Source organism: Sus scrofa, chromosome 13, assembly GCF_000003025.6.
Source record: "Sus scrofa isolate TJ Tabasco breed Duroc chromosome 13, Sscrofa11.1, whole genome shotgun sequence".
Classification (NCBI taxonomy): domain Eukaryota; kingdom Metazoa; phylum Chordata; class Mammalia; order Artiodactyla; family Suidae; genus Sus; species Sus scrofa.
The window spans coordinates 51,378,437-51,403,063 of NC_010455.5; the positions used below are offsets into that span (position 1 = coordinate 51,378,437).

At 39.1% G+C, this 24,627-nt stretch overlaps 1 protein-coding gene across 13 annotated transcripts in view; it reads left to right on the top strand.

Moving 5' to 3' along the window:
* MITF (microphthalmia-associated transcription factor) overlaps window positions 1-24,627 on the top strand; it is a 244,741-nt gene that overhangs the window by 201,081 nt on the left and 19,033 nt on the right. For 6 of the 13 annotated variants that reach the window (XM_021068590.1, XM_021068583.1, XM_021068584.1 and 3 more), the window contains 5 exons: window positions 8,290-8,517; window positions 9,568-9,651; window positions 12,083-12,178; window positions 20,071-20,188; window positions 23,184-23,258. In XM_021068590.1, the coding sequence (XP_020924249.1) occupies window positions 8,290-8,517; window positions 9,568-9,651; window positions 12,083-12,178; window positions 20,071-20,188; window positions 23,184-23,258 (601 nt within the window). 13 annotated transcript variants of the gene reach the window in all.

A 24,627-nucleotide genomic window follows, 5' to 3' on the forward strand; every position in this document is an offset into this window, starting at 1 on the left:
TTGTTAGTTAAGGATAAGAAACCTGCAAGGAACTTTTGGTAGGGCCAGTCTACTGTATTCTATTGCAAGACCAAAATTTTGAAAAATTTCCTTTTTTGAAGGTCCACACACAATTCATCGCTTTGAGTTAAGAGATTCTAAGAGTTCCCATTGTGGCACAATGGAAGCAAATCTGACTAGGAACCATGAGGTTGTGGGTTCAATCCCTGGCCTCGCTCAATGGGTTAAGGATCCAGAGTTGCCGTGAGCTGTGGTGTAGGTCGCAAACATGGCTGGGATCTGGCATTGCTGTGGCTGTTGTGTAGGCCGGCAGCAACAGCTCCAATTAGACCCCTAGCCTGGGAACCTCCATATGCTGCAGGTGTGTCCCTAAAAGGACAAAAAGACCAAAAAAAAAAGAGAGAGAGAGATTCTACACACTGATATGACAGGAAGCAGTGTGAGAGTGTGTAGACCAAGAACAGAGCCTTATAAATGCATGCATATGGTGTGTACATGTAGGGCAAAGAAGTATACCTCCAGATTTACACATGTTTATCTTTCTCAGTTTACTTACTGAAAGCCCTAGATTTAAACTGACCAAAAATGAAGGTGTTCCCATTATTTGCCACTGAAAACAGAATGGTGGGGACCTTGGTTTGATTTCTAACCCTGGTAAATCTTTTTTCTTTCCAGAGTTGCTGGAAGTTTTGTGGGGTTTTTTTGTTTGTTTGTTTTAGTCTTTAAAATGGAGATAAGTAAGGATATCCTGTGTTCTTATGTGACTGTTTATCCAGTTATGTGGGGAAAAAAATCTATAAAATTATACACATACACACTTCTATGAATTCCTCCTCTGGCACAGTGGATGAAGGATCTGGCATTGCTGCATCTGTGGCTTAGGCCACAGCTGCAGCTAGGAGTCAGTCCCTGGCCTGGGAACTTCCATATGCCATGGGAAGAAGAAAATCATAAAATAAAAAATAAAGTTTTATTTATACACACACACACACACACACACGCTATTTCTCTTTAGGAAAATCGCCTTATTCTTCAAACCTTGCTAAAGCTTCTACATGATAGGAAAATTGGATTCTAGATACTGAAACTTTCTTACAGAGCAGGGCTTGGCATTTTCTGTAAAAATCCATATAGTAGATATTTTAGGCTCTAGCTGGCCATGTGGGCTCTGCTGCTATAGTGTGAAAGAAGCCACGGACAACACATAAATGAATGAAATGGCTAGGTGCCACATTATTTATGGATATTTTATGTATCATGAAATACCATTCTTTTGATGGTTTTTCAACCATTTAAACATGTAAAATTGTTTCTTACTTTATAGGCCATACAGAAATAGGAAGCAGGCCTGATTGAGCTGGTGGACAGATTCCTATGATAGAGAAAAAGACTTGGATGTGTCAGCTTCTGCCTTTCCTTTATTTAACTACTCTTTATTTTTGCCTTTAGTTTGAATTTTTTTTTGAAGTATAGTTGATTAGACACTGTTGTGTTATTTTCTGGTATACAGCAAAGTGATTCAGTTATATATATACATATATGTTTTTCCAGATTATTTTCCATTATAGTTTATTATAACATACTGAATGTAGTTCCCTGCACTATACTATAGGTTCTTGTTGATCTATTTTATATATAGTAGCATCCATCTGTTAGTCCCAAACTCCTAATTTATCCTTCCCCTGCATCCCCCTATTTTCCCTTTGGTAACCATAAGTTTGTTTTCTATGTTTGGGAATCTGTTTCTGTTTTGTAAACAAGTTCACTTGTAACACTTGTTTAGATTCCACATATAAGTGATATCATATGGTATTTGTCTTTCTCTGTTTGCCTTACTTCACTTAGTATGTAATCTCAAGGTTTATCCATGTTGCTGCAAATGGCATTTTCATTCTTTTAACGGCTGAGTAGTATTTCATTGTGTGTGGGTGTGGGTGTACCACATCGCTCTCTATGTATATGTCCATACCACATCTTCGATGGACATTTAGGTTGCTTTCATGTCTCGGCCATTGTAAATAGTGCTGCAGTGGCTATTGAGGTACATATATCATTTTGAATTAGAGTTTTTGTCTTTTCCAGGTACTTTCCCAGGAGTGGGACTGCTGGATCATATGGTAGTTCTTTTTTTAGTTTTCTGAGAAACCCCCATACTCCTAACCTCCATGGTGTCTGGACCAAATTACATTCCCATCAGGAGTGCAGGAGGGTTCCCTTTTCACTACACCCTCTCCAGCATTTATTATTTGCTTGCCTATGATTTTAATTCTTTTCTCATAGGTCAGGGTTTGTATCCTTGCTGTCCTTCTTTTCTGTCAAGGGTAATGTTGTACAGACTGCACAGAAAACCTGACTGAGTGAGGACATGTGTTCTGGGACTTGCATTTCCTTTCATGGGAATATTATAATTGTGGGACTGAAAAGAATCTTGGCACCTTTCAGATGTAACTCTGAATGAAACTTTGCTTGTGTCATCTCAGAAAGCTGGCTTTTGGTGTTCCCATCGTGGCTCAGCAGGTTGAGAACCCAACTAATCTCTCTAAGGATGTGGGTTCAGTCCCTGGCCTCGCTCAGTGGGTTAAGGATCTGGTGTTGCTGCAGGCTGAGGTGTAGGTCACAAATGTGGCTTAGATCCTGTGTTGCTGAGGCTGTGGTATAGGCCAGCAGCTGCAACTCCAGTTCGACCCCCAGCCTAGGAACTTCCATATGCCACAGGTGTGGCCTTAAAAAGAAAGGGGGTGGTGGAAGAAAGTTGGCTTTCTTTGTTTGATCACTTTCTCAGGGATGATGATTGCATCATTGACCTCTGTACATTGTCTTTTAAAAACAGTGTGTACATAATGGTGGTTTGGGAGTGGTAGTGGATAGCAGTTGATGGAATTATAATCCTTTTAATATTTCTTAAGCTTATTGAGCAAAAGAACACATTCTATTGGAGTTCCTGTCGTGGCGCAGTGGTTAAGGAATCCGACTAGGAACCATGAGGTGGTGGGTTCGATCCCTGCCCTTGCTCAGTGGGTTAAGGATCCAGCATTACCGTGAGCTGTGGTGTAGGTCACAGATGTGGCTCGGATCTAGTGTTGCTGTGGCTGTGGTGTAGGCCAGTGGCTGCAGTTCTGATTAGACCCCTAGCCTGGGAACCTCCATATGCTGCAGGAGCGGCTCTAGAAAAGGCAAAAACAACAACAACAACAACAAAAAACACATTCTCTCTCTAAACCACAAAATGAGAAATCTGAACACTTTGTTGACTTGTTAAAAAAGTCAAATCAATTTTGAACTAGAAGGTTTATGGGAATTGTCATGCAATTATATTCTGATTCTGGTTTACAAACAGTGGATGGACTAGGAGGACTGTGGACATCAGATGGGATTTTTTTTTTTTTCCTCCAGTGAATTCTTTTGTCAGCCAAGATGATAGTATCTAAGACACCATCTTATATGGATGTTCTGCAAGATCTCTTTAGAATGAAACTGATGAAAAATAACCTGTCACTGTCACCTGGAAAGTGGCAAAGCTAAACTGTGACAGAAGGTGATTCATTCCAGTTCTCTTGCTGTCAATTCAGGATCTGAATGAAGAAAGGAAAAAGGGCAAAGCGATAGTAGTGGTAAAAAGGAAGAAAAGTTTCAAAACCTTTGAATGTTTGCCCTTGATCCAGATAGCTAACATACTTTATTTATGTGAATATAAGTTATGTTGATAAAATACTGAATTTTGATAGAGTAAGAAGTATTCCAGCTTTTTTTTTTTTTTTTTTTTTGGTGGTCTGTGCTTCAAGGGCTCAACCATACCGAACTTAAGGTATCCAAATTCCTTAGCATAGATAGTTGGTTTAAAGGTCAAAAACATGTAAAAATAATGAGCAAATCATGCAGATGTTTATGCCATGTGAGTTTTCATTGGCATGCTTGTTAGGCTACTTAAAAAGGAATGAAAGGAAAATCACTAACTAAAAAGCTATGGTTTAGGATGGTGAAGGCAGAACATCATATTTACATGGCTTTTAAAATACTCAAAGGAGGGAGTACCCGTTGTGGCTCATCAGGTTAAGGACCGACATAGTCTCTGTGAGAATGGTGGGTTCAATACCTGGCCTCCTTCACTGGGTTAAAGATCTGACGTTGCTGCAAGCTGCAGCATAGGTTGCAGATGAGGCTTGAATCTGGTGTTGCTGTGGCTGTGGTGTAAGCCTCAGCTGCAGCTCCAATTGGACCCCTAGCCCAGGAACTCCCATATGTCATGGGTGTGGCTGTAAAAAGAACAAAGTAAATAAATAAAATACTCAAAGGACTGTAGTGTAGAGCTTCATAACAATACTATGAGGAGTTAGGGCATTTATTGTTTCCCTTCAGCATCTTTCCGGTGTGAGGCAAGGAGGACAACAGGGCGTGTCACACACCACCAACACCCAGTGGGGATGGGCATGGCTAGGATGGGCTGGGAACAATGCTACTGTGATAACTGTGTTCCAACAGCAGTTCTTATAGTGTCATCAGAGAGCGCTGGGGGCCTCCACGACTCCTGCAGTTCTGCCAGGTCAAAATTTCTTTTGTAATAAAATACCAAGCTGCTATTTCTTTTTGTCATCTCATCTCTCAAAGACAGTACGATGGCCACTTTATATTAAGGACTTTGAGCATCTGTGGATTTCGCTCTCTGCAGGGAGTCTTGAAACTCATCCCCCGTGGATACCAAGGGGTGACTGATACAGAAGAGTTTTACAGAGGCCACATGATGTGTTAAAATGTCACTGTTCTGACAGCCAGTGGGCATATGTGCTGGTGGGTAATCTTGGGTTTTAACAGTTTCTTAGTTTTAATTCCTAAGATGATAAATATGGGTAGATATAACCCACATAAACACAATGAATTCACACTTGAAAAGGGGGTAAGGCAAAAAAGAAAGTTTGTAAACTGCCATTTAGATAGTTTGCTAAGCCTGGTAGAAGCGTGGCTTCATTTAATGCCAAAAACACCTCTAAGAGGCAGGTTCTCTGATCATCCCCCTTGAGCACATAAGGTGATGAAGGCTTGAAAAGATTACTGACTTTGCAGAAGATCCCATAAATAAAAGTTGTAACCCAGGTTTCTAATTCCTAACTCATCTGCTGACTGTGCTGTAAAGCATGTTGCCTCTCAGAGAAGCACCAGGAAATGCCTGGATTTTGATGCTAACTTCTCAGACCCTGGGCCACCCACTGAGGGCAGGTAACTTCTTAGGTAATTAAGAAGATTCTCCTCATGGGCAGTGGAGAGCAGAGGCCACATTCTCCTGGGTTGTGGGCTGAATCCAGCCTGCCAGTGAGTTTGATTTATCTTGTACAATATGAAAAAAAAAATCAAACAGCTCAGTGTCATTTTTGTAATCTGGGAGATTTTGCTTGAAAAGGAAGTTCAGGTGGCCAGCTAAATTGAAAAAATTAGAAGAGCTAGGTGGACTGGAATGGTATTCCCATATGACCACAGTCAGTTGCAGATTATGTCCACTGTTCCTTTCAGATGAGACATGCATCTTCTGGTTTGCCTCAGACCTCACTACTCCCTATTATCATCCCACAGAGCATGACCTCATTTATATTAACTGTTGGAGGTGTTTGGATTGGAAATCACTGGGGATGTTCTGTCTTCTCTAGGTGTTTATAACCAATCTATCCTCAATTATTTAAAAAGGCACTGACAATAAAAGCTTACTCTGATAACCCCAACTTAGTTGTAGTAAAGACCTCACCGACAGTGCCAAATAGAGAATAAGTTGCTTCTTTCCTTGCTAAAGCCTGAAATTCTGATTCATTAAAGAATAAGGATCTGCCAGTGAATTAACATTTATTTTTAAATGTGCAGCCCTTTCTTTTTTAAGTGACATAGTGAAATAAGCACATTACACCCATTGCCCTCATTTGATGTTTATTTTAGTAATGTCTATTGTCCTCATCATTATCGTGTCTGGACCCTTTATGAAACTCACAATGTCTCTGTGAACCTCCGTGTGCATGTTAGATCAGTCATTTGAAACAATTTGAGATTGTCAACTAAAGGACTTCATTATCCCAGGCACTGGTATGGAATTATTGCATTTCAAATTCTTGTGCTTAAAATACCTCACCATTTCAGCAGTGAAAATCGGCCATTATTGTAATTTTGAGATATATGTATATTTGTTTGCCTTTTTCCTTCCTTTACCCTTTTCCCCCAGATTCTAAGTGTCATAACACTGGCAATCATATATACTTGTTCACAGTGTGTCTGTTGTGCCTTGTACAGTGTTTATTTAGCACATAATAACAGTAAATAATGGAAGGAATACATGAGTAGATATATGAATGCATCAGGTGTGTGTATATGATAAGTGTTATTCTTCTCTAGCCCCAAGAATTATATTAAAATACTTTTAAGTGAAATTTTTTTTATGCTTTCTAATTTGGGGGTTCAAATGAGAAGATGTGTATTTCTTATTTTCCACCTAAAAATCTATATCCAAAATAGCCTGTGTGTGTTTTTCCTCTGTGATTTAGAATTGCTTCTGCTCTTGCTCATACAAGGTCAGTAGGATGTTTGTACATATATCCAGCTGAGAATAAGATGCACATTGAGACCAGGATGCAGGATGAGGCTGTTGCACTTGAAAGTTCAACAGAGACTCCTCCATACTAAAAGATGCTCTTGCCGTAGTCAGAAGTGGCTGTGTTCTTGGGCCCTTAGAAAAGTCTCATGTGTAGCTTTTAGGCAGTGTTCTCCACAGGAGGGGGGGGCATTTAGCTCTTAACCTAAGGCTGAAAGAGCAATAGCATTGTCTATTAATACTACTGGAACTAAAGATGAATAGTGAATTGGCCTTGATCTGACAGTGAGTTTGACTTTGATAGTTCATCACTTAAAAAGGTTCTTTTATATTTATGAAAAAAAGCATGACGTCAGACTGGGTGGGGTTGAGAGGGGGTTGATACCAATATTTAAGAGCAAACTCTAGGGCTTCCAAAAAAAAAAAAAAAAACCCTCTTGTGTGAACTTTTTTTTTTTTTTACGTGCATAACTAATTAGCTTAGGTTATTATAAGCAGAGCTGCTGTGATAAAGTTTCCGGTGGTGTCTCGGGATCCCTTGTTTATAGTGCCTTCTCTATGCCAGTCTACAAATCGGAATTGCAAAAAGTAGAGGGAGTGAATAGTCCACCATTTCTCATTGGATTGGGGCCGCCTAAAGCGTGGTTATGCTGGAAATGCTAGAATATAATCACTATCAGGTGAGCTTTGTTCTTATTCATATTCGGTCTCTGAAATGTAATCATTAAACTGAATGTTTCACCTTTTCATTGTTGCTTTTGTAGACCCACAGTTGTCAGTAAGTACGTGTCTCCAGTTTAATGCTGTTTATTGTTTGGTACCATAAGCAGTAAGTCAATGTAGTTTTGAACAAAGTAAATATTAGTTGGATTCCCTCCCCCCACCCCCCGGCCCCCAGTACATGGCTTTGCTCTCTCCATCAGCTCCTTCCTGTTCATAGCTCATCAGATTAAATTGTGTTTATCAAGGCAAAAGTGACTTTAAATTGAGTGTCATTGATTTTTTTTAAAAAAGCTTCTTATTCTGCATTAATATTTGTAAAGAAGAAGGGAAAATGATCCTGGTAGCTCAATACTCATGCTTTCAAAAACACATGCATAGAATGTTTGAAAGAAACTACTTAACGTGGAATTGCTTTTTATGTTGAGTTTAAGATCTTAATTAAAATATTAACTAATCATGTCCAAGTGAAAGTGGGAAGAATTAATCCACAGCTATTTGATTTAATCATTGGAATGTTTCTGTTTCTGTTCTTCAACAACTTTACAGTTGTTTCTTAAGGAGGTTTTCTTTTCTTTCTTTCTTTTAAACAGAAAGCTGTTTTGTTTGCCAAAGAATAGTGAAATAAATCAAGTTATGCTCCTTCTTTTAAATTATTGTTTTGGTCTTAATAAGCCCTCTTAGGTGTGTTGGGGGAAATTTTTGCCCTCTACATAGTTGCAAATGTTGAGTTATTAGATCTGAGAAGAAGGCACAAGGTTTTAAAGAGATGGACTGCTAATTAACAGGGAAATGAAACAGGGCAAAGTATTACCCCAAATCCTGAGAGTTAGCCTTTAAACTTCAGTAATATCAAAATCCATTAGCCCAGTGCCTGGTACCTAACAGGGGCTTAAAAATCTCTTCTGTTGGTGGACCTGCCCGTCTCATGTTTGTGCCTGAAAGAAGAGCTGTCCGAAACTCACCAATAACAGCGCTCTCTTCTCTTCCTCCGTGGCTATGTTCAGGTGCAGACCCACCTCGAAAACCCCACCAAGTACCACATACAGCAAGCCCAAAGGCAGCAGGTAAAGCAGTACCTTTCTACCACTTTAGCAAATAAACATGCCAACCAAGTCCTGAGCTTGCCATGTCCAAACCAGCCTGGCGACCATGTCATGCCACCGGTGCCGGGGAGCAGCGCACCCAACAGCCCCATGGCTATGCTTACACTTAACTCCAACTGTGAAAAAGAGGTAATTCATGTCTCCTCCCCTCTCCTCCTTCTTCCACTAAATGACTGTCTGTTGGATCTTCCTTCCGCACTTGACTGTGGACTCTAATCTGTCCGTGCGGCCCGCTTCACCGGCCCTTGTCTCTGATTCCCCATGCCAGCTGTCACCCTCCAGCCTCTTCTCCCCGTCACCGTCACCGGGTTACTGGGTTCTAGCTCCTGGCGGAAGACCTGGCCCCCTCGGAGCGGAAGGTGGAGGCGAGGACACTTTTTCTCCCACCCCGTTTCCGCTTCCTTAGCTGAGTGTTCTCTTCCATGCCTTTCCGTTGACAAAGCAGTGAAAATGCAGGGAGAGAAGGGAAGGTGGAAAAGGGGCAGCAAAAATAGAAAAGGTGTTGGACAGGCGGTTTAGAAGTTCCGCTTGTTGTAAATGTCTGGAATATTATTTTTATTTCTCCCAGATTTGGGAAGGGGAAAAAAAAAAAAAGCCCAGAATGTGCGTGGCTGGATTGGAAGACTAGAGCACATGAGAATTTAACAAAAAGGCCGAGGTTTCCTTGCTGGGTGAATTTGGTTTCCTAATAAAATTGCCGCTGCTGGTGAAATCTGCTTGTGCAAAGGCTGGATTGGAGACAAGACTCAAACATACCTCAGGCTAATAGTTCCATCAAAATTTGAAGCATCCAAATCCAGAGGAGAGTTTTGAGTTAATGGCTCTTATTTCCAAATTCTGAGACAATGAGCTTCATTTTTATGGAGTTTGTCCTCTGAAATATTTATGTGATTTCAGAGGTGACTCATCTGAAGTTTGATTGATTTTAATTTCTAGAGGGACTAAATCTTTTCCCTTTTGCCCAAACCAACCATCTGTTTCTTCTCTGTCCATGTTTGTCATCTCTCAAGCTGATTTGATGCAAGTTCTTCCTTCCTTATTTCCTTTCTCGGTCAGATTCCACCTTATTGGGAAGCTTAGTTCATCTTGTTGCTGCACCATCAGCCTCCTGTGAACATGTCCTGGAAAAAGTCACTTGCAAATCCAAGTCATGGGCTGTTTTTGCTTGTGTTTTTGCAGGGATTTTATAAGTTTGAAGAACAAAACAGGGCGGAGAGCGAATGCCCAAGTATGAACACGCATTCACGAGCGTCGTGCATGCAGGTATTGAATGACTCGACAGCCCAAGGATGTGACACTTTGTAATGAGGATCTATATTAGTGGCTAATCACACCTTCCTGATGACTTCAGGGCTTTTTTTTTTCCCTCACTGACTTTTTTTTTTTTAATTGAGAAAGCTCTGAGCAGGGTTATTTTCTTCATTATGTCTCATGATGAAAAAATTACCAGGGAAATGATCCAACATTTTTTCCTAAGTTGATTTCTGTTATTAAACAGTGCTTAAAATACACAAATTTTCATAAATAAAATGTAAACTGTTGTACTTCGTTTAGATTCCATCATCAAAGTAAGTTATACAAATTTATGGGTTTGCAACTTTGGTAGGCATATTAGTAAAACCAGGATGTATGTGTGTATGATCTATACAGTTTTATAAAGTGGAATCTCATGGAAGCTATATTCTGAGACTTTATTCATTGAACAGTAATTCATGGATATTTTCCCAAATTATGAAAGTTTGTTCTCTGACATCCTGTTTAATGGCTATATAAATCATGCTACATCCATTTATTAATACATATTTTAAATGTGTATATACACATATGAGAGAAAGAATAAGCAACAAAAAAATGCCCACTTTTTTTGCTTTTCTCTACTGCCTCTTATCAACATGTATTACTCTTTTCATAAGGGAAAAAAAGTTATTTTAAAATTCCTATCACACCAAGCTCACTAATTTCATTTCCCTAAAAATAAAATAAAAAATTCACAAAGAGAGGTTGCTCGTAAGTCTTCTGGCACATTATCCAGTTCACCAAGTCATTTGGAAAAGCATCTCTTTAAAACAAAACAGATCAAACTGGTGTAAGTAGAAATGGAATTTAATAAACAATGTAGTGGCAGTTATTTGAAACTGACCTCGTTATTTTTTGAATGTTTACTATATCCCTGGCACTGTGAGCACTTTATATGGTTTGTCCTAAAATCTCTTAAGAATCCAAGAAAGCAATGAGTATTACTATTATTGTCATGATTATTATTGTTATTGTTAACATTTTGGCTGTGCCTGCAACATGCAGAAGTTCCTGGGCCAGGAGTCGAACTCAAGCCACAGCAGTGACAACTTAGTCCTTAACCACTAGGCTACCAGGGAACTCCAGCAATTGAGTTATTAACCCCATTAGCCCACAGGCACACTGAGGTTTTAAAGATTAGAGGCATTGCCCCAGTCCAGAAAGTTGGAGAACCAGGATTCAGACAAGCCCCATGATGTTGGAGCCTGTCTTTGTTAATTGGAAATGGCAAGAAGACACGAGAGAAGTCTTCAGTTTTGAGATTTCATTGTGTACTTGTGAAGCACTATTAAGACCCAAGCATGTGTGCACACATACACCTGCACACACACATACACACAAGTATCTCAAGTTTAGAAAGTGTTTATGAAGAAACGTTTTCACAGACTTATCTTTGCAACTGCTGCAATGCACATGTAATCACTGTTGTTTATTATCATAACTGATGTTTTGGTACTTCAGGAATAAAATTGATCTAGAGGGAATGTCAGCTCCACGACTGTAATGATAACCTCGTCCTAGTGTACTCCTCTGGGAGTGCATAGCACACTGGCAGCTGTACAAGGAGAACTTACTTTATAAGTCACTGTAAGGTTAGTGCAGGGCTACCCAATGGTTTAGGAGCCCCAGTGCCCCACACACCACTATAGGAGCAAAGGGCTGGATTGCCATCTGTGTTTTTTTTTTTTTTTTTTTTTTACTCCAAGGAGGGTGAAGGGAGGCTATAGGGCATAGTCTTCAGGGGAAAAAGAAAAGGCAGCTGTCATTTAAGATGTAGTTTCCTAGTTCATCTTTCCTGTTAAGGGTAGGTAGTTTTGCATAACAGTTGAGAGCATGGTTCAAACTATGGCTCTAACCCTTCTTCCGTGCGACTTTGGACACTTGCTTCTCATATATCTCAACGGAAAAATTGCTATACTAATAACACCTACCCTGGATGAGGTTATTGTCCGGGTAAATCACTTAGCCCATAAAAAAGCCCTGAGCCCAGTGCCTGGCACCTAGTAATCACCCATTAAGTGCTGGCTGTATATGTCATCCTCATGACCCATTAGTGTTAATGGTCTTCCATAGTGTTCTTATTTAGGGAGGAAGAGGGCAGTTACGTCTTAGAATCTAACTACAGAATTTTATTGGAATATAGTTGACTTACAAAGTTGTGTTAATTTGAGACATACAGTAAAGTCAATCTGTTATACATATTTTATATATCCATTCCTTTTCAGATTCTTCTCCCATATAGGTTATTACACAGTATTGAGTAAATTTCCCTGTGCTTATACAATAGGTCCTAAAAATGTTACTGCTTTGGGTACAGAAAGACCATGGATTTCTTTCTGGATTGCTTTGCATAATTTTTGCTTATATCTGTTTCTCTTCCATCGCCTTTTTCCTTCAGATGGATGATGTAATCGATGACATCATTAGCCTAGAATCAAGTTATAATGAAGAAATCCTGGGCTTGATGGATCCTGCCTTGCAAATGGCGAATACGGTATTTCTTTTTTTTTTCTTTTTTTCTAAAAGAACATCTTGAGATATTATTCCCAGGGTTTTCTCCCTTTTCCTGAATTTTCACTTTCTTTTTGCACGTGATTCATTGAGAAATTTATTGAGAATGAGACAATTATCTTATGATCACAAATAAATGACTTAAGATGTCGGAAAGTAAGGATTTCTCATGAGTTTTTCAGTAATCCCATGATTATACTCTGTACTCCCTGGAGTCCAAGTCCACCTTCAGTAGCAAGTTAGGTCTTCCAATTCCGCTTGACATCTGATGCCTAACTTAGTACACTGCTGCTGATGAAAATACTGTAGATTGTGTTCTTTATGGTGGTATTCTAGTTGGCCTGAAAAGTTAATGCAGTTTTTAAAGAAATAACTTTACTATGCTTGTAGTGTTTCTTTTCTTTCACTCCTTCCATTGAATTTTGTTACCGTTTTGCCAAAAAAAATTGAAAAAATTTTTAATTAAAGTGTGGTTGATTTATAGTGTTGTGCCAAATTCTGCTCTACAGCAGAGTGACCCAGTCATACATATATATACATTCTTTTTCTTATATTAGCTTCCATCATGGTCTATCCCAAGAGATTGGATATAGTTCCCGGTGCCATTTTGCCAGTCTTATTGCAGGTTTTATTAAGCCCTTGCCGGAATTCTTTGAGTCATGTTGGTGTGGTATCATTGCCCTCAGTTTTAGGATCAGGAAAGTTTAACTCCTATTGACCAAAATTACATAGCTCAGATGTGTCAGAGCCAGCCTCAGTATGTCTTTGGATGCCCAGGCCCATTATTTTCTGTTTTCTCTAAGAGAAGTGCCATCAGACTATTATATTCTTTAGTAATTAGTATTTAAAATACTAACTTCCATGGGGGTACAGGGTTTAAGGAGTAGTTGTTTTTAATGGGTACAAAGGTTCAGATTTATAAGATGAAAAAGTTCTGGAGCTCTGTTGTGCCACAGAGTGAATGTACCTAAGGCTACCGAACTGTATCCTTAAAACTGGTTAAGACGGTAAATTTTAGATCATATGCTTTTACCACAATAAAAAAAAAAAAAAATTTAAGGTTAAATGTTAGTAGTAAATTCCCTTGGCAAGGGAACCTGGTAGTCCTTACTTACTTATGGCAAAATCCCTAGAAAACCAAATTTTTTTTTTTTTTTTTTTTTGCTTTTTAGGGCCTCACCTGCAGCATATAGAGGTTCCCAGGCTAGGGGTCTAATGGAAGTTGTAGCTGCCAGCCCACACCACAGCCACAGCAATGCAGGATCCGAGACGTGTCTGCAACCTACACCACAGCTCACAGCAAGATCGGATCCTTAACCCATTGAGCGAGGCCAGGGATCGAACCTGTAACCTCATGGTTCCTAGTTAGATTCGTTTCATCTGGGCCACGACGGGGACTTCACAAACCAAATTTTATTGTTAACCTTTTATTTCCTTTCTGTGGTTCAGATAAGTTACTTACTTGAAGTCTTGAAGGGTGAGAACTCCACATGAAACCTCTAAGCTTCTTCTAGGGTCCTTAGTTTTTTCCACTGACTACTCATCTAGCCTCCCGCCCCCACTGTCCCCCACCGATTTCGAAAGAACTAAATATTCTTTATGATAGATGTTTTTCTGACAGATGTTTCTGTGCCAAACTCTTCTCACCCTCTTTGAGTCCCTGGTTGGCTTGCATGGAACCCTCTTGCTTCCAACTTCTTGCATCCTGTGAGGCAGACTGTGTTTGTCAGCAGTCAAAATCCTAAGGTGAACAAGAGCAAAACCCTTGGGGGAGCTTGCACTAGGGAATTTATAAATATACCCAGTGCCCTAGCAGCATTAATTATTAATGGCCCAGTCATCTTAAAAAGGCTTTGCTGATGAGGGTGGTCATTTTTCCAGTGGCATCAAGTGGGCACCTGAGCACATTCAGGAAGACTGTAGAAATGACATAATTTAAAAAAAAAATTACCCCTTTCTAATTTTTCCCCAAGGGCGAGGACCTTGGACATCACCTGATCCAACCTAGTGTTCAATGCATTAACCTCTTCTTTCATATCCTTTGTATTTCTCACCAAAACATCTGGCATCCAGCTTCTTGAAAGCCTCCACTTACAAGTGAAGCAGTAAAGCACAGTGGTTGGGAGTTGAAGATTTATGATCAGACCTGGGTTCAAATCCCGAGCCTGCCGTTTACTGTCTGACCTTGCATGTTACCTAGCTTCTTAAAGTCCTACTTTTCCCCAGTCTGTAAAATGGGACTGATCCTTGGGCCTTCCTTATGTCTTCTGAAGTATGTATACTATTTGGCTTTGGGATCATAAGTTGTACTCAACAATATCTCAATTATTAAGTGTGTTTATTACAGTTTCAAATGATTTTTTATTATTAAGTATAATTTATTATCGTTTCAAATGATTTTGATGGTATTTTGCATAGGTGATATTTACTTGGCACCTGTGTATTTCTCACAGTGAGTGCCTCTGTGATTTCCAGGTATGGGTCCCAGATTGCCTCATGGCAAACTTGTCCTCATGACAACTCTTCTAAAGATAATTGTCCTGACTTTTGAGACTAAATGCGTGTGTCTCTTTGGTCAGTCTGCATTAGAGTCCTTCGTTGTCCAGTTGTTCCTGAACTCATTTTAAGATTGACTCAGCATTTATTCAGTGTCTCTCATGTGACCAGCACTGGGCAAGGTGCTGTGGATGTGGATGAGTGAGGTATCATTGATCTCATTGGGCTTATGAGTCTGGAAAGGGGGACCACTTCAGACCTTGAATGGAGAAGGATAGTTCAGGAGTGCAGAGGCCATGGCAGGGGCATTCCCAGATGGGAAAGAACCCCTGGGCAGACTTTAATTCATTTATAGTCAGGAGAAGAGTAACCTGCAGCCATCCTCAGTATCACTGACTTTGTCCTGGCATCTGTTTCTCTTCTTTCTTCCCATCCATCCGCGCTTTCCCACAACAAAACTATTTCAGCATTTTACTGCTGGTGGAAAGATACTCTATCATAGAGATTTGCAACACAGACTCTAAGCCAGACATCTGAGTTTGATACCTACTCTGGGGTGAGTTGTTTGTCCTCTCTGCCTCATTTCCCTTCTCTAGAAAATGGGGATAATAATAGCATCTAAACCAGTCAAATCCATATGAAAACTGTAAGAGTAAACCTACAAAAAGACATTTACAACAGTCCTAGCCCTTTTATGCTCTCACCCAATGTCATTTACTAGCTCTTATTCTTGATACATTTGGGTTTTAGTTGTCAAAATTAAGTAACAAAGCTCCTACAACTTCCTGATGTTTTATTTTTTTTTCCCCCACAGTGACGTTTAAACTTTATGTTCTTTATGTTGGGCATTTTTTTCCCCTTCTATTTGATTCTTTGAAATGGTTTATTTCAAGCTAATGACTTTAAAAAACAAAGTGGAAGGAACACTCAGGGAGGAAACTATCCTAAGGGAATTGGAGTCTAGAAATAACTATTCTGAGAGCACAAGGGCCTCTTGTATTATCACAAACAAAGAATAAAAGTCCCAGTTTACTTGTGCTAACAGTACTCAATTGATATTCAGAGAAGGGGACCATCCAAAGAGAAAAAAATAATAATATTTTACAGTTGCCATTTACTTGGAAAAATATTCATTTTGGTGGAGCAGACCATTGAAGAACTTGATTCAGACCAAGTTTGGGGCACATACCCATGGTGTGTCTACCCTTTCTTTATTTGTCCTATTTAGACTCTGGCTTTCGTCTATCCATTGTGTAGCATCTACACTGGAAGTGAAATCTTGTCCCTCAGGTTAATGTGCTAAATGAAAACCCAGCAAAGAGACAATATATTCATGTGAACAGAAGTCGCTTCTTCCTCTTCCTTAGCTCCAAAGGTGTTATTTTGACCTAATTATGATGTTAACTGTTTATGGGAGGATTTTTCTAACTCCGAAGGGAAACCACACACCATTTTTAAATTTGCACAGCTTGGAGACTAATTTTTAATTATAAAGGCATCTTGTCTTAATCAGCCTTCCTTTTAGTAGCTTCACTGAATAATAGCCATTAATGCAAAGAATGTAAACCATCATTTAGGGCAAGGTCTTTCAACCTTGGTACTGTTGACATTTGGGATGGATAATCCCATGTAGTGGAGACTGTCCTGTCCATTGTAGGATGTTTAGTAGCATCTCTGGCTTCCACCCATGAGATGCCAGTTGCACCTTGTCATCCCACTGTGACAACTAAAAATGACTCTAGACATTGACAAATGTTCTCTTGGGAAAAGAGGGCAAAACAACCCCTAACAGAGAAGATTTAGGATACTGAGTAGCTTGCTTTAGCCCTACATATCCCCTGGTTTCTATGCTCAGATTTTCATTGCAGTCCAATAAATTGGTGCAATGGACCAAGAGATGCTTGGAAGTTGACATGGCAGGTAGTTTTGCTGATCAAGGTGAAAATTAGCTCAACTGTCCCCAAACTGTAGAGTAGGAATATAGTACTTTCTAGAAAATTATATTATTAAACATAGCAGCTTATCAGTCACTTGAGAAGCAGGTATACTGTTTCACCTATTTTATCTCAGTTTTTACAAAACCCTGTTGGATGAGTGACATCATTGCCAATTTTCAGAGAGGGACATCTCACTCGAAAGAGATTAATGCTCTTGACTCTGTTAGGTCAGTGACAGAGTCATGTTCTAACCTGGGTCTCTGACTCCTAAGCCCAGGTTATAAATGACTGTACTGTTAATTTGTAATTTGAATATCCACACTTGGTTAGAGAGCAAATGGGTTTTTATTTGCCCAGGTTAGGTTGGAAATTAATTGAAAACTGCACTTTCTAATTGGTTAATATCAGTAGGTTGACATCAACTCCCAAATACTGCTATTAACATGGGAAGTAAACTTCCTATCCAAAACTCCCTCTCAGTTATAGCAAGAACCTTGACTCTCCTCTTTGTAAAATCAGCAAGATAAGCTACACCAAGTGCCTTTCTGCTTCTGTGCCTGGCTCAGCACAGGAGCCTAGCAAATGAAGTTTTCCCCAGAAAGATATTCTGGCAGGCTCTACACTGCCTGATCCTAACCAGCAAGTAATAGAAAAGCAGGCAAAGTGGGAAACCCTCCAGAGGATTATAAGCTGCTTCTTCAACTGAAAGTAATGATGTCTGACCTCGATGGAGTGCCCGATAAGGCGTCTCGTTACAGAGATTTTAATGCATCTCTCTTTTTGATCAGCACTGCTGTCAATCCATGCCATTCAGAGCGATCTTCTCTGTAGTTTTTAACCCCTTCCCACTCCACCTCTTTCTGGATCTCCCCCATTCCCACCTGCCCTGCCCATCTATCTCTCTCTCCCTCTCGTGCTTCTGTCTTTCTCTTCCTGTTTCCACCCTGCCCTTTGAATCTTTTTTCTGTCTCAATCCCAGTTTTTGATTCTTTTACCTTTTCTGTCTCCTGTTCTGCATTTATTAAGTATATATATATATATATATATATATATATATATATATATATACAGAAAATACAGATAATCTTCCTTTAGATTATGGTTAGAAAATATATTCTTGTCCTGGAGAAGCTTTTAATTAGATATCTGTTCATTGTAGATCCAATGATGACTTAGAGGGTTTTTTCCAAAGCTGATTGTACATATCACTTGCCTATTATTTATCCCTAACAAATTATCATAATGACACAATTGAATGTTTTGCATACAATTTTCATATGAAATATTATACGTGTGATTTATATCTCTCCAGCTTAGGTAATAATTTTTTTTAGCTCATTGCATTGACTCTCAAGTCATATTCTTGGTTTATGAATACCTGGTAGTTCTTCCCAAATCTGAAACTCCAGAAGGATTGGAGTATAAAGCTTTCGAATCTAGAAGGGTTACCACATGTCATACCAGCTTTGTAAGTTTTGACTTCCTAATTCCACAGTGCTGTATTGAGACATCTGGGCACCTTTCACTTTGCTGTATTAAGCTGGACAAGAATAAAACTGAACACACGTAGGGCAAGGTTGTCCCTGGAAGGTGACCTGTTTCATATTAAAACCACTGAACGAAATGACTGCTAATAACCAAAGTCAGTTTTTTATCAGTTCCTTAACTGGAGGGCCTTGAAATATGGTTCAAGGGCAATTTAATTTATCACAATGCGTTGTACATATGCATATGTATAGCGAGGTATGTGTATTACATTGCATATACATAATTTAAATGCTGTCTTCACAGAGGTAAAGGGCTGAGTGGAAAAGAGAGATGTGCTCTCCTGATCTGTCTCTCCTGGCTGACCCCAGGCCCAATCATGCTATAGAGCAAGTTTCATATTAACCTGTTGAAAAATACCTTATTCTGTACCCAGCCCTCCCACATCTTTCTAGCTAGGGGTTAAATTCATAGAGTATTTATATAGAAGCTATGATTGGAGTGAGATGGCTGATGGCTACCAGTGAGGAGGAACACATTTGACTCTATCTTTATTTCATGGTATATTTGCATCTGTATTTGGTGGTTATTTGAAAGAAAGAAATGTGCCATGTTGCAGTACAATCTTGCCCAGGTACCTCTTGGTCACTAAATATTTTAACCACACTTGAATGCTGTCCAAATTTACTTTTCTCAGATATAGAGTAAAATTCAGAGTGTGTAATCAAGTCAGGGAAAGACCGAATGACATAAAGTCTTACCTGGTAATAATGGTTCCCAGAATTGAGTTCCGCTGGAAATGGGACGTTTCTGCGGTGGAAATAATGAAGTCACTTAACTGTTTCCCAACAGTTTTGACTTAGAACTTTATTTCAGAGAGTAGGAAGAGGAAGTGTCTTGGATCTCTTAGATCTACAAAAGTGGGTGCATCAAACTCAGGCAGTGAACTGCTTTCAGGGAACTGCAGATAGAGCATAAGGAAGTCAATTGAGAGAAAAAAAAGGTTCACTCGTTGAAAATATTCAGTTCATAACTGGAGATAATCACTCGTAAGCTAGTTTGGGAAGACTTTTTTTGTTTAAAGTTTTGTTCTTTTATCAAAGTCATTGGGCTCCCTCTTGTGGTTTTGGGAAAGATTTCAGTTTCAAGGAAAACCGCTTTTCTTTAGCAGTAGACCATTTCTTTTTCAATAAGAGAACACTTTTCATTGCTTTTCCTTATAAAGGAAGGGAGAGAAGAAGGGGGAGAGGAAGCGAGGGAAGAAGGAAATTGATTTTGGTGAAAAACCTAGTTTGGTGACAAAGCCATTCTGCATAGAACCTTATTGTCTAATAATAGCCAACATTTCCTGAACATCTATCTACTCTAAGCTACTAGGTGGCCTTGGTAATGAGTTTGCCATGTTATCCATTGTCTCCACACTCAGAATAAACCTATCAGCTTGGTGGTATAATAATTTATTGGTGTGAAATTTTCTCTCTCTAAGGGAACCCACTCAGGCAGCCATATATCTGTGAATGAATGGAAAAGTAAACATCTCAGGTTTTCCTACTTTTTTTTTTTTTTTTTTTTTTTTTTTTTCTTTTTAGGACCACACCCGCCACACAGGGAGGATCCCAGGCTAGGGGTCTGATCAGAGCTGTAGCTGCCAGCCTACACCACAGCCACAGCTATGCAGGATCCGAGCCTTGTCTGTCACCTACACCACAGCTCACAGAAACACCAGATCCTTAACCCACTGAGTGAGGCCAGGGATCAAACCCTCAACCTCATGGTTCCTAGTTGGATTTGTTTCCACTGTGCCATGATGGGAACGCCTACTAAAATTTTTTTTAAATAACTTTTTACATCATACCATTTCTTTTAAATAAAATCTGGAATAGCCTATGAGTTTTTGCTGAACAACTTAGGAATTATTCGATGATTCATTTCCGTTACTGTTTTCCTCTCTCTCCAGTTACCCGTCTCTGGAAACTTGATTGATCTTTATGGAAACCAAGGCCTGCCACCCCCAGGCCTCACCATCAGCAACTCCTGTCCAGCTAACCTTCCCAACATCAAAAGGGAGCTCACAGGTAAATACCCAAAGAACTTGCCCCTTATTTGGGATTTTCTATTTATTTTCTGATAAGCAAACTTATCCAAATAGTGACCTCCATCCAGAACCATTTCCAACTCGCAGACCTCCTTTTTTAGGTCTATGCAATTGTTAAAACATTGAGCAATATTTTAGGATAGAGGATGTATACTTGAAAATCCTGGTTTCCAGGTTTTCTTGCGATTCTTGCATTCAGGCTGCCATTACTCCATGGCACCATTACTCTGTGACACCCATCATTGTGTCTTTGACTGCTGTCCCTTTGAGGCTGGGGGCAGCAGGCAACACTTTCAGTCATAAGAAGTCTCTACCCAGTTGGATATTTTCCTGATTTACTAGAAACATTTGAGTTCAAGAACCCTGGTCTGAATTTTTCCTTTGACACACTTTCAAGCCTGTAATGGAGGCAAGGTAAGAAGATATTTCTTATATCTTTAGGTGCCTCCTGTTATTTTTGCTATATCATGTGTAAAAGATTTATTACATGGAGTGAAAAAATAAATGGTAAAACGGAGCATCGGGTATCATTTGTTCTTGAGGCAAGTGTGAAATTACCTATTTTGCCATTTTTGTTTAATGCTTTAGGGAAGGCATTTGGCCATTAAAACATGACGAAACTGTATTAGAACTGGCGTTCTGCCATGCTGAATTTTATGGCTTTCACCTCTCCCCCCCCACCCCTTTTTTATTTGGTCCTTCCATCCACAAGATTGGGTAAATTGACTGAGACTATGGAATGTAGATTTGGTACAAAAAAAATTCCTATTCTTTTCAAGGGTATCTTAAAAAAACACTTTAGAAAACTGTGTCAGGAGAAAGGCTTTTAAAAAAATTGTTGACTTTGTTTTAAAAAGATAATTAATTAATTAATACATGAAAACCATCGAAAGCCAATAAAAAAGTAAGTACCTTCCCAGGAAGGAAGGAAGTCTTAGAAAATATAGCTAAATGAACTCTGCGTTAAATAATGATAAAATATGGTTAGAGTGACATGCGTAAAATTCTTACCTGAGTCCAAAGTGGAGTTTTGAATTGTATATATGATTGTTTCTTCAAAAAGAAAAGAGGCAAGGGAGTGGGTGATAGGGAGAAATGAGTGAAGGAAGTGCACTCTCTTACTCAGTTTAAGAAAAAAGCAGATGTAATGTTTGCTATACTCTAGAGTCACTGGTATCTTAGAAAATGATCAATCCAGACTAGATGAGCGCAAAGTGCCAGAAAAAGTAGAAAGGGAACAGGAAGTAGGGTTCTGACTGCTGATCGCTCTGGAGGCAACATGCTGTAGATGAAAAAGAATAGCCTTGAGAGTTAGCAGATCTGACCTAAGAGGAAAGATAGCTTCATGAAGTCCAGTTTTCTCACCTGAGTTAGGGTACAGTGGAAACAGAAGCCATTTGAAGGAGGATTTGAAGAGGGGAGGTTTAAAATAAAGAATGATGGAGTTCCCATTGTGGCTCAGTGGCTTAAGAATCTACCTAGTATCCATGAGGATTTGGGTTTGATCCCTGGCCTCCCTCACTGGGTTAAGAATCCTACATTGCTACTAGTTGTGGCATTGGTCAAAGATGTGGCTTGGATCCAGTGCTGCTATGCTGTGGCTGTGGCATAGGCCAACAGCTGCAGCTCCAATTCAATCCCTAGCCTAGGAACTTCTATATGCCATTGGTTCGGCTGAAATAAATACATAAATAATAAATTGTCAGCCATGTATAGGCAGTCAGCTCCTAAGAGAAGATAATACTAAGAGTAATCTAAGGATGCAGGGAAGTACCCAGACCTGGAAGAGAACCTACTTCCAGCCTCGGTGGGAAGGATGTGGTTGTAGCCACTTGATGGCAAAGTAGTTCACTGTGGTGCCTTGACCAGAGCTGGTCCACAGCTGGTGGGTGGAGGTTGATAGACAGAGAACCAAGGGGTTGGGCTGGCAAGTTGAAAAAAACAGAAAAAGAAAACAACCAAAAAAGTTAAGATACTGCAGTGGAGGGTATGTGAGTAAAAGCTGCCTGTCATGCTTCTGTGTGAGGAAAAAAAAAAAAAGAAAATAATTTGGATTGATCTCCCCCATGGAAATAATTCAGTTTCTGAATGATCTATTTGTATATCTATCTATCTATCTGAATAGACATAATAATATACATATAATAAATATGCTATAAGCTAGGCTAAGAAGATTTCTATTTGGAGATAAAATTCTGAATTTTGATAGTGTAATATTTAGGATATCACTTCTGAAAAGAAAATAACAGAGGTTCCTGAATTCCAGGATTAGTCAAACAACATTTTTTTTTTTTTTTTTAGTTTTGTTTTGCTCTCTATCAGGGAGAAAGTATTCCCTTATCAAAGAGATCTCACAAGAATGGTTATGCAAATAGATTTTTCCAAATGGAGTTGCCACCAAATGCCTCTGTACCCTATTTTTTTTTAAAACTTAGACTAGTAAATGGTTGCCCCGACCGATGGTCACTGAATAATTTCATCCTAGCAGGTTCCGATGGAACCTGGCTCAAGTTTGTAAATAATGAGTTCATTTCCATGAACCAGTTAGACATTTCTGAGCTTCTCTGCTCAGTATTCATGTAAGTAAGTGTGTTACAAAGCCATCAGAGATGGAAAAGTTCCATTGCCTGTGAAGAAAATTCAACTCAGGATAATATACTGTCAACAGCAAATTCCTGTAGTTTCTGGTTATTTATTTATTTTTCCTTGTTTGTACTCATATGTTTATAGTCCATTAGACATCTTTGTTACTGGTGTTTCACCCTTTTGTAGAAGCCAAGTTTTTGCGTTTATTTAATAAATACTGCTTTTGAAAAAAATACAGGCCTTTTAAAAGTCAAAAATTTTTAAACCCTATTTTTATTTAGCATCAGGTCGGATAAGCATCCGTTTGTGTAGAAAATGAGGTGTTTTGTCATTTCCACTCATGTGCCTTAAACAGTTCTTATTTCTGATTGCTTCATTCACATGCACAGCATGCATTTTTCCCACAGAGTCTGAAGCGAGAGCGCTGGCCAAAGAGAGGCAAAAAAAGGACAATCACAACTTGAGTAAGTTGGTTTTATGTTCATTGAATTGAAGTTGATGTTCTCCCTTAGATCAAAAATTTTACAGAGATTCTGGAGGGAAATTGATTTTACCTGTTGAAAGTACATTTTTTTTTTGGAAGAAAAAATTGTTTTAGAGGGACATGTTCTCTATATATTAATCTCAGATTAAATTGAATTTTGTGCACACCTACACACACACACTTGTTTTCAATATCCTAAGGAGCTTTTTTTTTTTTTTTTTTTGGTAAGAAGGAGCTTGGATCCCCAACTACCCAATTATAAGTTGCTCACACTGGAACTTATTAACAAAGGGGGATTTCGGGATCACCTTCTCCAGTGAGATTTAAAATTAAAAAGAAAGAAAAACTTCTGGAGGGCAATCATTGGGTGAGGGGAGGTAGTCTCTCAAATTTCTGGCTTTACCTGTGACTTAAAAAAAAAAAGTCTTCTAACATTTAAAAAATTGTTTTTATGCATTTAATTTACTCTTGATCAAATTTTTAAGTTTTTTCCTATGAAAACTTAAGATTTTTATTTCTTCAGCAAGTAAAAGAGGCTGGGGAGAAAAAGGGTTTGGTCTTGGACGGAGAAAATTGTGTGTACTTGAATTTCTCCTCTCATGGCTTCCTGGCCTCTTTTTCTTCAGTTGATTTTTAAGAATATAAGTTATGGATAAACACTTAGTCCTTATAAAAATGATACAATAAGGCCAGAGTTCTCTGATCCCTAAAAAGAATCATTGTTGTTGTTTTTCAATTTGCAGTTCATCTTACCAACCTCTTTCTAAATCTTAAAGAATACACACTCTTGGAGTTCCTGTCGTGGCTCAGTAGTTAGTGAACCCGACTGGTATCCATGAGGACGTGGGTTCTATCCCTAGCCTTTCAGCGGGTTAAGGATCTGGCATTGTGGTGTGCTGTGGTGTAGGTCCCAGACGTGGCTCGGATCTGGCATTGCTGTGGCTGTGGCATAAGCCAGCAGCTACAGCTCCAATTTGACCCCTAGCTTGGGAGCTTCTGTATGCCATGAATGTGGCCCTAAAAAGACCAAAAAAAAAAAAAAAAAGAATATACACTCTTGCACCAGCAGGCAGAGGTAATAATAGTATTGTTTTGTCTACGATTTAACACAAAAGTATCATATTGTCTGTATCTGTTGCTGCCTGCTTCCCTACTGAACAGTATGTCCTGAAGATCTTTTGCCATTATTAATCTAGATCTATCTACTTTTTTAAAGAACTGTTGCATAGTATTCCATGGTATGACTTGTGATATTTAGTAATCCTCTTATTGCTAAATGGTTATGTTGTTTCCAGTATCTCCCTGTTATAAACAATCCCACAGTGAACATTTGGAGACATGTCTGTCTG